Source organism: Eimeria tenella, genomic scaffold, assembly GCF_000499545.2.
Source record: "Eimeria tenella Houghton genomic scaffold, Eth_scaff27, whole genome shotgun sequence".
Taxonomy (NCBI): Eukaryota; Apicomplexa; class Conoidasida; order Eucoccidiorida; family Eimeriidae; genus Eimeria; species Eimeria tenella.
This window is the reverse complement of record NW_013542574.1, coordinates 292,322-305,596: the sequence shown is the minus strand read 5'-3', so window position 1 is coordinate 305,596 and position 13,275 is coordinate 292,322. Positions and strand designations below refer to the sequence as shown.

At 47.6% G+C, this 13,275-nt stretch overlaps 1 protein-coding gene across 1 annotated transcript; it reads right to left on the bottom strand.

The window, feature by feature from the left end:
* Positions 1 to 6,820: 6,820 nt before the first annotated feature.
* ETH_00012000 (uncharacterized protein) lies at positions 6,821 to 7,196 on the bottom strand (the record flags this gene model as incomplete). Its single annotated transcript, XM_013375354.1, has 1 exon — positions 6,821 to 7,196. A coding segment is annotated over one exon (376 nt), but the record flags the coding sequence as incomplete, so codon positions are not given.
* Positions 7,197 to 13,275: the final 6,079 nt, after the last annotated feature.

The window sequence follows — 13,275 nt, the reverse complement described above, 5'->3', positions numbered from 1 at the left end:
CCTTCCCAGCTAGCAATGCTACCGCAGCACCACGAAGCGTTGATAAGCCGGCATCTTCGTACAAACCGTAGCAAAAGGAAAAACAGCTATGAATGTGTCATACCAGAGGCCGAGATGCTGCTCTTATTGTGTACTCATTCGTCTTACTTGTCAGGCAATTCCTTTATCGCAGAAAACATAGTAAAACGCTCGGATTTGTAGACACAAGATCATTTATAATGCTCACACTGCTTAAGCGCATATTTCCCACGAATTGAAAAAATCTAGCGTTTTGGCACATTATGCGTTGTAGGAGCTTATGCTTGGCAGGTCAGAGAAATAACTACATACGCATATGCTCACCGAATGTGGCCAGCAGCACTGAATCTGATGCAAGTTTCTTTGAATGCCAGCTTTTCTAGTTTCGCGTCTTCACCATTTAGCTTGCATTTTATGATTTATGTTTTACCTTTGTCCTGCACAAGGTCCACGTGACACCTGTTGCCTCGATAACATCACAGTGGACAAGTGTACAGGTGCGGTTATAAATCAGCGTTGGAGATACTTACATTATCGCCACAGTAGCCCAAAAATAATTCCAAACAAAGCCAGGTACCGCAGCTCGAGCCTGCCCTACCATTACAAGATACTGCTTGTTGCCTCTTCAGATCATGTCAAAGGTGTAGTAAAAAATAGCTCGTTTCACTGACGTCGAAAGTCTGAATGTGCGCACAACAATTCCCTTCCATACAAAGATGACCTTCATTGGTTTTTAAGCCTCTACTGTGGAGCAGCATGACTTACGCATCTAATTCTACAGTGGAGGTGACGCAGGCTGTGTGCCGTTGCCCTGCACATTTTTTCGCATGTCGCGCAGGACCCCAGCAAATCAAGCGCCGCACATACACGTTTCTCTGTTTATTGATACGTATTACGGTGGATACTACAAATCCTGCTAGGCAACAAAGATTTAGTTGGAGGTTCCACATCTAAACTTTGTGAATACAGCGTAGTTTTGCTACGTTTCAAAGGAAGAAAAAAAAATTTTCTCCGAGCTAAGCCACAACAGCATCATTGAACACGACAACTGCTAACAGCCACTTGCTCCACATATCAGCAGATACATTCGCGGGTGTTTCATTTGCAAGCAGTGTCCAAAAGCGCTTCTGGTGACTCCAAATGCGATTCACTTTCAGCAGGCCTACGAAACGCCAAACAGCGTCTCCAACACGCCCTCCGCCGCGCCAAAATAATCCGCCACTCTTGCAACGGGGATACGCAAATGCGCCAAATGCGCCCTCCACAGCTGCGTCTTAATGACCACACCAGCAGCTACTCAAGCACAGAACGTGCTGCTCGCAAACATTTCCAGTCAACAGCCATGCACCCATTCCGTGCCGCTGACCTGACGCACCTTCTAAACGGACAGCAGGCTTCCTGCTTCCACACCCAATAGGCGCCCCCTCTTCCACACACGCCAAAACAGTTCTTAACTCGCAACACACACGATATCGCGCAGCCACTCGTCTGTGGCATGCGAAGCTTGTCCCTGCTCATTGACAAAAGGCGCCTGTCTCTGCGTTTTCGCACCGAAGCTTCGCGCAAGCATTCCAGAGTTGCTAAACTTCCACGCAAGCAAATAGGACAGCAAGACCGTCAATGAGACACAAGTGCATCGCCGACAACTCAAGCTGCTCACAGGCATTTTCGCTACACGGCAGCAGGTGCATCCACGAACGCCACTGCTCCATTTGCATCTAACATCCTTAAACACTTCTGGTGTCTTTGAATACAATTCCCTCTCAGAATAGCCTTATAACTCCAAGCAGCGTCTCCAGCACGCCCTCTGCTGTGCCAAAATTATTCATCATTCTTGCAACGGAGAAACACGTGCGGACCGGTGAGCATTGCGACGGGATCATCAGGTTTTCGCTGTTCTCCCATCTGCGTCTCCTCAGTTCCCCCAGTGCCTAGTGTATGCAACTTGACACACTTCCTGCAAAACCAAGAGACCCTTCAGCTCTATCAACCCTACACGCTCTCCAATCTGAGCTGCAAGCTGTCTGCACACGTCTGATTGCGCAGCCCCGCATCTGTGCGGTGCGTAGCTTGCAGCGCACGTCCAAAATGCTCGCAGACAAATGGCGCATATCCCTCCATATTAGCAGCAAAGCCTTGCGCGTGTTGGGCAGCGTTGCTACACCTCCACGAAAGCAAATAAGACCTCATGTCCACCCACGATACACAAGAGTACCGTCGGCCACTCCTAATGCTCACAGGAATTTGCCCTACGCCGCAGCGAATGCGTCTCCAAAGGCCGCTGCTCCTAATGTATGCAATCGCCAAAAGCGCTTCTGGTGACTCCGGATGCGATTTCCTCCCAGCAAGTTGAGAGCTCCAAACAGCGTGTCGAACACATCTTCTGCAGGGTGAAATCGATTCGCCAGTCTCAGGAATTTGTTGTTCTTCCATCTGCGCCAGCCCAACTCTTCCACCGTTTGGTGTGTGGAACCTGACACACCTCCTGCAAAACCAACAGGTCTTTCAGCCATTCCAACCATGCACGCTTTCCAAACGTGGCTCCAAGGTGTCTCGACACATCTGACTGCCCAGCCACGCGACTGTGCGGTGCGTACCTTAGAACTCATGTCTAAATTTCTCACTGACAAAACGCGCCTGTCTCCGCTTCTTCTCACGGAAGCTTCACTCACACACGCCGGCGTTGCTCAAACTCCACGAAGGCATCCAGTTTCTCATCCTCACGCACACAACACACAAGTATCCTCGACCACCCAAGCTGCTCACAGGCATTTGCGCCACACCGCAGCAAATGCCTGCACAACGACCGGTGCTACGTTTGCAAGCAGTGTCCAAAAGCGCTTCTGGTGACTCCAAATGCGATTCACTTTCAGCAGGCCTACGAAACGCCAAACAGCGTCTACGTAGTACACTAAGGGGGGTTAAAACTTCCCGTGGCTCGAATGACAAGTGCGACAATGTTTGCAGATATATCGAGAAGGGATTTCAACGCAGCCAATGCGTTCGGAAAAGTCTCTACGTCACGGACAGCAACGAAGAGAGCACCATTAAATCACTTATGCAACCTGTGTTTCCCTGTGGCGCAGTGAGGGAGAGGCGATTCAGCGATACTTCAGCTTAGAATCATTCCGATCTTTCTTAATTCCACTTTAAGGGGTGCGTTCTAATGTTGCTGCCACCATATGCCACGTGCATTTGTGACATGGAGAGCCAAGATGCTGCAGACTATGGCTGCAGATGCGCACCAGCAAGATTGCTTTGAGTTTCTGTTGCATGCCGCAGAAGCATGGGTCGGGCAAATAACAAAAAGCAGAACTGGAACTCATGGCTCTTTGGAAATGCACATGAAGCAATACCAGCGGTTCACCATGCAGTGTGCTCACATTAGGCCAAGCAATAGGTCCCCAGGGTCGCAATTGGAACGAGCCCAGAACCGTACATCACATGGAATAAACTGAAAACTAAAACTACATCGTTGGAAATGCTGTACATCGCGTACATTGCGCCTCTTCCCTTTATGTTTTAAAGTGCGCGTGTGCAGCATTTTTGCGGTCAAGACGGAGTGCTCCATGAATCGTCTATCGAGCGCCTGGCAGTCCACTGAAAGCTGAAACTGCATGGTTGGGAATGCTGTGTCTGGCTCCTTCAATTTCAACGTGCATGCAGCGTTCTGGCAATGAAGGCCATATCTTTCATCTTAAGCAGGCAGCCAGTGTGTTCGGCCTGCGTGCAGCGTGAAAAGACGGTAACTATGTCCACTATCTCCACCGTACGCATTCCACGCAAATACTCGTTACTTCCAGCGAGTCTGCAGTTTGGTCGAAAGTGCGTAAACTGTCACGTTAAATCGAAAGTGCAGTACGTTGCGCGTCTGACTGATTAATCATCTCTGGAGTTCGTGTCATTGCACGTTCATCGTGCTCCGTAACGTACAGGCTGGGCGAGCCGTATAGGAACTGTTCTGGGAACCACTAACTGAGTTTTGCCACGCAAAGCCTCTTGCCTACCTCGTTCTACAGCAGCGCGTTGCAAACGCCCAAGAATTACATAATCCTTTTTCACCCAGCACAGGTTTGCGTGATGCGGCTCGGAAATAGAACGACAAGTCATAATTAAACCCAATCTACTCTTGAAAGTGAATCCTCAGTCGCACAGAGCACCAAAATACTAGTTAGTGATACCGATTGGCCAACAAATTAGTTTGTGTTCGCTCTGAATGCATTGCATTTTTGGCCGTGATAAACGTGTTGCAATTTTTAGAGGTGCACTGCACCTACGAACGGCTTACTGTGGTTTAGCATAGGTTGGCCAAGCAGAGCGTGGAATTTTGCACGGTTTGCAGCGGCCCGAAATTCGTATTGTCTATAATTTACACCGTGAGGTGCAACTGAGGTGCAACGCTCCATGGCAGCACTTACTCAGAGCGCAAGCAGACGCCACCTGCATTACACGCCACAAATATATCCAAAGGTTGCCGATGAAAAGCTGAATATATTTACATACGTGTATGTGAGTATAGATATGCACAATATATACAATGTAGGTACGCACGGACATAGGTTACGTTTATGTACATACATATGAATTATCAAATAGATACATACATTTGCTCATTATAGGTATTTGCGTATATATAATAATAATAATAATGCGTTACACTTACGTCTACCAACACAATAGCACGGATATTCCTGTAGGCAGCATCTCTTAGGCGATTTTTGCCTTAATGCTAAGCTTACTCTGTGGACTTCGTTCAGTGATTCTTGTAGTGCTGCGTGGAAAGGCTGCTCTAACTGCACTTCACAAGTAGCCAGCAGCCTGCAGTCAAATTGTTGTGGCTGCAGCTGAGCGCCTTTGAACAATTACGTTACTCGCTACAGAGCAATAAAACAACCGTATGTATGCACGTTGGATAACTGAACCAAATGCTATGCTCAGCAGCAGTTGCTATCGAAGGCTCGCACGGGAATGCGCTTGTTCATGGGCGCAAGTGTAACGCAAAACTTTTGAAGCCACGCTGAAGCAGATTGCATGAAGAAGCACATGATCTTCATTTTGGTTACATGCGATCATCTTTCACCAGGCCGGCAAATGCATATCCAATGTAGTGGACAATGCTAGCGAACACGGCAGGCGCCATGCCACGAATGTGTATCTTTCAGTATCGTAAAACTAAGCACAAGACATGAGACTGGAATTTCGGCGTTAAGAAATGAGATCCACCCTTCGAAATTTCAGCCGCCTGCTGGTCCAGCAGCGTCGTGTAGTCCGTCAAGGAGTCGCGAAAAGCCACATACAGTTAACGCACAACTTCGAAATTCGAATACTCCGATGGGTATTCCTCCTTTAGTGGTGGTTCTCACGCGTAGAAACCCGATAAAACATTTGGACTAATGCTTGGAAAATGACACCAAATGCACATAGTGCAAGCAAGGCTTGACAGTGCACTGTTACTGAGTATCTCATAAAAGAGCTCTCAGAAATTCTCCTCTACTTGTCCGTGCTAAGAGAATTGAGGCATAGTGTCCGAAAAAGACTAGAAGCGCACGTTCTACATGTGGCGAAAGAAAATAATTCTCACTATCGGCGCCAAAAACCGCTATAAAACAGCAGTAATTCTCAACCGCTCGAACAAGCCAGCTGTTCGACGGCCGGTAAAAGCCACAGTAGGTGCAGTTGCGCCATGCTTATCAGGCTGGGCTGTCTTACCCAACACGAAGCAACAGAGCTTCTCAGACGTCGCATGTTTTAGAGACAACCCAACTAGCTAAAACATTTGTCCTGCTGTGCTCTTAAGCATTGCCAAAGACATGGTCTCTTCAGAAGGTGCGGACTCGCTTCAAGGTCAGATTCGCATTCACAGCAACATACATAGCGGACCAGTTTTACTCACCCCACCTGGCCACAATTAAATATGTACTTGTATGTAAGGAATTTTATCTGTGCTTTGCTGTTGACGCAAAAGAGTGTTAGCAGTGAACGTGCCCGACCAGCCGTAGTTCAAGGGTTCAACAGTAGGTTCATGTGTCACTCCAACAACTCGCTACATCCTATCATCACCTCACATTTCTATCAGTGAACTTGTACACTATGGGTTCCACAGTCACCGAAATCATGGGTGAACGACGATAAGACACTAGACCTTCTCGTGCAGAAGAGTCCCTGTTCAAAATGAAAGAAGTCAGCAGTGGAGCGCTCGCCCCGTAAGTAGCACGTGCCATTGGTTGATGCTGAACTGAGAAATTATCGTAGTTGCCGCAACACTGAACAACTTGAGTTGCTGGAAATTTAGCAGCATGCATGCGGAAACACAGCATGCGCAGGCTCTTTACAGCACAAGAGGAACAGCTCAGAAGTCGTAGAAGGCGCAACTGGATGCATACATTGGATACGTCGAGGTGGGCATAAATGAATTGCTCTCCTAAATGTCCAAGAACAAATGTACGGTTCCAAAGAGGGCACAAAAGCTACGCAGTGCAGGACAAACGCAGAAAGAACTTGGCATGGCCGGGTTTCTGTCATAATTTGGCATTGTTCCCATACCCTCTGATGAACTCAAACAAGGTGGCCATTCGGCGGCTTTTCATGCAAAAGTACCAAGTCTTAGGTTTCCATCTTACAGAGGCCACTACCTTGCAGAGCTATTGGCGTGATTCCGTAGAACCAGGATTGAGAGATGAATGCAGCCGGACCGCCGACGGATACCCAGTCTTATGATCTAGCGGTTAGCTCCTTGAGACAGCTGCATAAAAATATGGTAAGCCGCCCTATCATGTAGTACATGCTAGCTGACATGCCTCACCTGCGCTGATCGCCAGACTCACAGAGTTTGAGCCCCCGTTGCCCATAGCGAGCCGCCGCGTTATCAAACTGTAATTATCCCCGCTGTTCTGAGCCTCAAGTGACTTGAAACAGAACATCATAGCAAAGCCCACGGCAAAAACGGCTGCTAGGATAGAAAGCATCGTGAGGTGTGAAGCGTGATGCGGGCGCCCACCAACGTATTTGGTGGTGTCCCTGAGCTGAGCAGCTGCCTCATCGTTTGTAGGAGAGTCGATTGAGTATGGAAGGACTGCGGCTTCAGCTTTGTGGAAATCGGCCACTACAATCACCCCCAGTGACGCAAAGAGGGCGAACAGTTGTCGAGAGCATAGTTTTTTCAACGAGGACGCTAGCATTCTGGGAGGAACTTTGCACTTGCATCCCTTTTAAAAGCAAAAATTCGTGCTGAAGTATCTTCGTGAAGTTTCTGTAGTAGCTGAAACAGATTTGTTCCCCAGCTGATGAAGCGCATGTCAGCCGAACACTGTTCGGCGCTGAAGTGAGCGGGCAACAGAGTAGGCAGCTCAGACACGTTTCCGATCGTGAGTTCATATAGTTAATGCTGGCCTGTATAATATCACTTACGTGTTTTAAGCTGTTCTTCGATCAATCAACAAATATTTTCTTCAGGCCATGATCGTTGCGCCACAGTTGGTCGTAATTCCACTTCGCATTTCATGTTTCTCCTTTTTAGGAAGTAGCGTTGCTTCGCAGATGAGCCACTGCATAGTACTGTCCTTCCGTTGCACTGTAACAAACTTAACTTGCAGAAGCAAACTAGACGATAAAATTGCTGCAGATGTATTCAACGTGCTGAATGGCAATGATGGCGCAAGGCCACTATCCCGTACGCACAGTGCATTTGTTGATAGCGCCTGAATCTACGGAATCTCCGAAAACCCAACGCGAGAGATTGAAATTGTTCTGTTAAATATATTTTAACACGTTTTCATGCATGTAACTTCTACAGTGCTTCCTGATATAGCATGAGAGGGTTGGGCAGGCACAGACGACCCACAGTTGGGAAGTGATCAATTGAGGAGGCAAGCTTCGCAGTGCGCCCACATTGTTAATGGAAAATACTGAAAAGAATGGCCACATAGAGCTGAAAACCTCTTGTAATCATTGCATAGCAGCTAACAGTGCACTATATGTAAACGCTTGAATCCTTTGCCTGTGGAGCTAACAGTTGGGAAGTCCCTGTGCTCTGCATTGATTGAAGGCAGACGCGGCGTCACACTGTTGTACTGAACAATGCATACGTAGTAGGCCTTCATGTGGCCCCCTGGCTTAGAACAACAAGATACATCCACATAATTGTAGTTATGCAGCTGGACAGGTCTTATGAAGGGGCCTAGGCAAAAGCAGTACGTTTAGACATCATCAAACGCAACCACAAGACAATTCGCACAGTGTCGTCGACAACTACAGTCAGACCCACGAAGCGTTAAGGCCAAAACCGTAGGTCTCAAATCTTAATCATAATTATGTTTCCTGCGTGTTTATAGACGTCTTGACAGGGGACAATTACGCACGGGGTGCTCAGGACAACTCTAAGGAGAGCAAGCTCTGTTGGCGAGGCCAACGCAGCTTTGCCCGCATGCCAAGCCATTGTCCAAATGTTTTAAACCTGGCGGGCTTAACTTCTGAGTGCACCATATTATCGGAATCAGGTTGTGGCCCTCCGCCCTTGGGCATGAGCGTCATTAAAACCTTGACGGTTTCAACTTGCCTTGTGGAAGATTTCATGAACGATCCTATTTGGATTTGTGTCTAGACCCAATAGTACTTTTAGAGTATGACCCGCTGGCCACGGCTGTTCGACAGCAAAAGACTATCCTGGCGTGACTCGCCATGGCATTCTTCACTGCTGGCCTGGAAGCGATGACCATGCCTGTATAAGGTCTCGTTCCTCGCTGTGCACGCTGTGCAGTGCTACAGCGTGAATTTTTTATGAAAGAGAACTGCCTTCCCTTCTTCTATGAATGGCAAACCAGTCCATAAATAACATTTCTCGAATCATTGTTCGACAAAACCCCTCGAGCTTAGTCGGGGCTAATAAAGAATCATTACGGGACGTCCTCCTCCACTACGGTAGCATTGCTGCTCCGCGAGGAAAATCGGGACTGCGCGCACAGGGAATATGAGTTCCTGCCCTTAGTGCATATGAATCAGCAACAATTGGAAAGGATTCGTTCGTTGCGAACGGAAGAAAACAGCTCCGAGAATTGCAGAAACGCATTCCTTTGGTAGGCAGCCACGCAAAACGACAAGAATGCAGGAAGTGGCCTATGTAATGACAATTAGGACTGAATATTGGACATCAAATCAATGCATGATTCTTAGGCGGAAGGAATAACAAACATTTTTCTAGGTATCTGTGACTCATTGGTATCTGTGACTCATTGACGACTCGGTCTGGCAGGTTTAGACGCAAAGGCAGGAGAGCAAAAAACTTGGCCAAGGCGAGGTCCTGTGGGGTGAGCTCAGAATAGACTAGTCGAAGCTCTATTCTCATATAAGGTGCGAGAAACACCTGTGATGCTAACCAGCGGAGGGCACTTTATGCAAGATGTAGCCTGCGCTATTGGCGTGTTGTCCAGCCCTACGGCGGTGCAAGACTTCAGGTTGTACGGGTTAGCAGAGCTGCTTGGGCGGTAAATGGTGCGAAGGTCTAGCGCTCAGGGCATACAGTTTTTGGTCGAAGAACCACCTAGCTTTCACGAAGAACCACCGGTGGATAAACACATCGGTTGTAAGCCCAGCTCGCCGGCAGTACACCCAAGCTTGCAAGCCGCGAATCCAAATCAGCAAGGCGGCTTTAAAGGCAGGCACGCGCTTGCCGTGGCTTAACTGCGAACCCTTACTTGCAAAACCACAAATCCTGAAATCTGAGAAGCTGCAGCATAGCACGGGAGCCGCACACCATGGCTTGCTGTGTCAAAAGCATGAACACAAAGGAAGAGCAACACGAGACAACTATAAATTCGATATCGTGAGAAATGAAGTGGGCGCGCTCTACCGAAGAGCTAACAGCCCTTTTTCACTTACTAGCACATGTTGATATAATACTGGATCACCATTAAAAGCGGCATCGTTGAGTTGGGTATTTAGATGTAAGTCTAGTATCAGCATTAATAATCCGACGTGAACAGTGCTGGTACGTCGAGTGGGTTCAATGATAAATATTCACCACCGCCCATTGTCAACTCCGATGACGCTGCATTCAATGCCTGTGGTAGTCCTACGCAGCGCATGGAATAATCTCATCAAAAACGCTAATTAGTGCTGCCTGAAAGGTTTCTGAAGAATACTAAGGTCATAAGAAGACAGCTTAGCAACGCACGCTCAACCAAGGTAAGGAGCTCCGTTCCGTTTTCAGTAGTTTATGCTGTAACAATGCGGCTGGCACTCCATCTTCGTTGAACTCGTCTACTGAATGTTAATCCTCCAGGATTAATATTCAGGCGGCGGTTTTGAATTACCCACGTTATTCATAAACTACCCTTTTGCCAGCTTGCTTTTGCACAATAAGTATTGGTCCATACTATGCTAAGCTGCATGTCTCTGCGCAGCTCTAAGGTGCTGCTTAAACGTTAATCGGTTTCACATCGGCGATACATCGTGTGCTGTAACTGCAGTAGGCTTGGGTCAAGTGGTGCCACGCTCAGGGCAAGATCCAATCAAAGCGTATCTGACGCTTTGATTGGACCTTTCTTCTCAGTACGACTGCCTTGACCCAAGCCTACTGCAGTGTCCACGATGCGAGGGTCATTTTCACACCTCCGCAGGAATCAACAGTTGCTAATAATCTACTGTTCAAAATAAAGCTAGCAACGTTTGAAAGGCAAAAATTACACCTGGCTTTTAAAGTAGTGACATAGAAGACAGCTTCTTTGCAAATGGCTGCATGAGCTGTTCAGTTTTAGCTACTTTCCTTAACGGAACGGAGACACAACATCGACCTGGACTGGAAAGCAAACGCTTCAGTGCACAAAAGACAGATTAGTACAGATTGTTGGAGGCCCAACTGGCCAGTCAGCCAAGGCGGAGCGATCTTTCTTTGAAATCCGTTGTCCCACGATTTGGAAGCACGAACGTTTCAGGTATGGGATTAGGTTACCATTATCTGAGAGTAAAGCCCTTCGCCGTAAATTGTTCATTTCACGCACTTAACGTACGACCTTGCGGTAGTAAGAAAAGAATTTCAAGAGTCTACAACAGCCATTCAATATTTGGCGTCGGAGGTTCATTTATCGCAGCGCTATTACACGTTTGAGCTCGCTCTTAATCTTTTATTATATATCTCATTTCATCACTGTTTGGGGCATGCCAGCCACGCAGAAGTGATGTCCCACCAGCGGCTCTGCGCTGGTGCTAAAGGTTGTTGCGGACAGAGAGCAGACGCACTTTATGTTTCGATGTACTTGTGAGTTCCTGGAGACTTTTGGTGTGAACAGAGAACAGACGCACTTACTGCTTGGATATACTTGTGAGTTCTCGGCGACTGTGTCCCGCAAAGAAGAAAGCTGTATGCTAACGCCTGACTAGACACTTCTTCCCGCAGCAAGTACTTGCTAAAATAGGTTTCCTCTGGCAGTGCACACGTTTCTGCCCTACATAGTTGAACCGATAGTGGAGTAGCCAGGAACGGCAAGAGTGAATCAAACTGAACTAACGAATTAAAGTACACCCACATACAACAAGCGCGTAACCGCGTACCGGAACACTCCGCTACGGAGATGCTGCTGCACATTTGAACAGCCGATAAAAAAATGTCTTCTACAGCCTTTCTGTGCTAGTGTGCTGAGGCTTGAAATTTATATGTAAAACTATAGGTGGCCTTGTCGTTGTCACTCAGCAGGCTGCTCTAGAACTCAGCGTTCTCACGATATTTACAGTCCTGCATGAAAGCTATTACAAACAAGTGAAGTAATCGTTACATTTGCCCTTGAGGCAACTGGAGCAAATTAAGGACTACTGAAAATAACCGAGCCATTGAGCCAGTTCCTCGCCACATCAGCCATCACTAGCCAATGAGAAGGCATCGTGTTGAGATTTGGACACTGCAGCCAGATAGTGCAGTATGTGAGCTGCAGAAAATTTCGTGCTCAACAAATTATTTGAATACAAGGCGCCATAATGCACTCCTTCTCGTGCTAAGGTCGGGTTCACAATCTGTATAGCGAGAACCAAGTGATTCGTATTGTGAAAACATGCACAGATGAAAAGGTACAGCATACAGCAAGCAACTGCACGGAACTTTGCACCTCTGTGATACTTTGCATTTCAAGACTGAGAAATACAGAATGCCCACTGATGAACCCTTTGTGGTAGAGTGAAGGGATTCCTATTGGCAACCTTTGTCAGCAGTTTGGGCCCTTTGTTATTGGAAACATTTAAGCAAAAAGGTAATACATAAAGGTGATACACATAATGGATCATCACACACGTGACCGCAGAATACAAACAAAACACGCAAAAAAATGCAGACGGATCCATCGGGAATACGATATTTCTTGCGTATCGGCTTACCCATATATACTGAGACGATTGTGCGGTGTGCAGACCGTAAAATCTGCGCAGACACAACAAACGTCATCCTCGCAATTTTTCTGATCCAAAGGAGACGGACATGTATGCCATCACACTGGGACTGGAATGAAGTAACACTACCATGGTTAAAATCTCTTATACGCCTGTTTTGCCAAGCCTGCGACACTCTCTCTTAGCAGCGACACAACCAGTGTGTTGGATGTGCGATTCCGAGTCTAAACCGCACGCCAAAAAAACAGGTCGCACAGGTGGACGACTGTGGTCAGTGGCACTGCCAACCTCCTTCACAAGCGCCAGACCTTGAGGGTCACTAGAGCGGAGCTTTGCGAGCTGCTGTGCGTGCACCGCGCAACTTATGGTAGCACGTGCGTTATGAATAGTGAAGAGCGGTTGACTAGTTCACTTGTGTTGGGGCCCATTAAGGCTATCCAAAGTACACGATTTGAAACCTTGTTTGCCGAAAAACACTTCCTAGGTCGTAGTGCATTTCGTCAAGGTCGTGCAGCACTCAAGAGCATTGGCAGTCCAAGAGCCATGTGCGCTGCAGTGTCACGGTCATGGCGGCGCACATCCTGGAAGCAGCTCAAGTCTCAGTGCCCTCATCTCCTCCCCATCCTGACAGCTCGCGAAAATCGGTTACACCCGCATGCAAATGCGCACACGGTGAACTGAAGCAAACAGCTCCGCATGCCCATGTTGGGTCTGTGCAAGCATTTGCATTTGGCCGCGAAAAGTCAAATCACATTCCGCTCGCGCTGTAGAAGCCGTCTGCAACGCACCGGCTTCTGAATTGGCCAGTTTCAAATACGTCGCTATCGCTTCAGTTATTGGCCCAAGGACGAACTCCACACAATAGCACTTTGGAGACAACCAACAGAT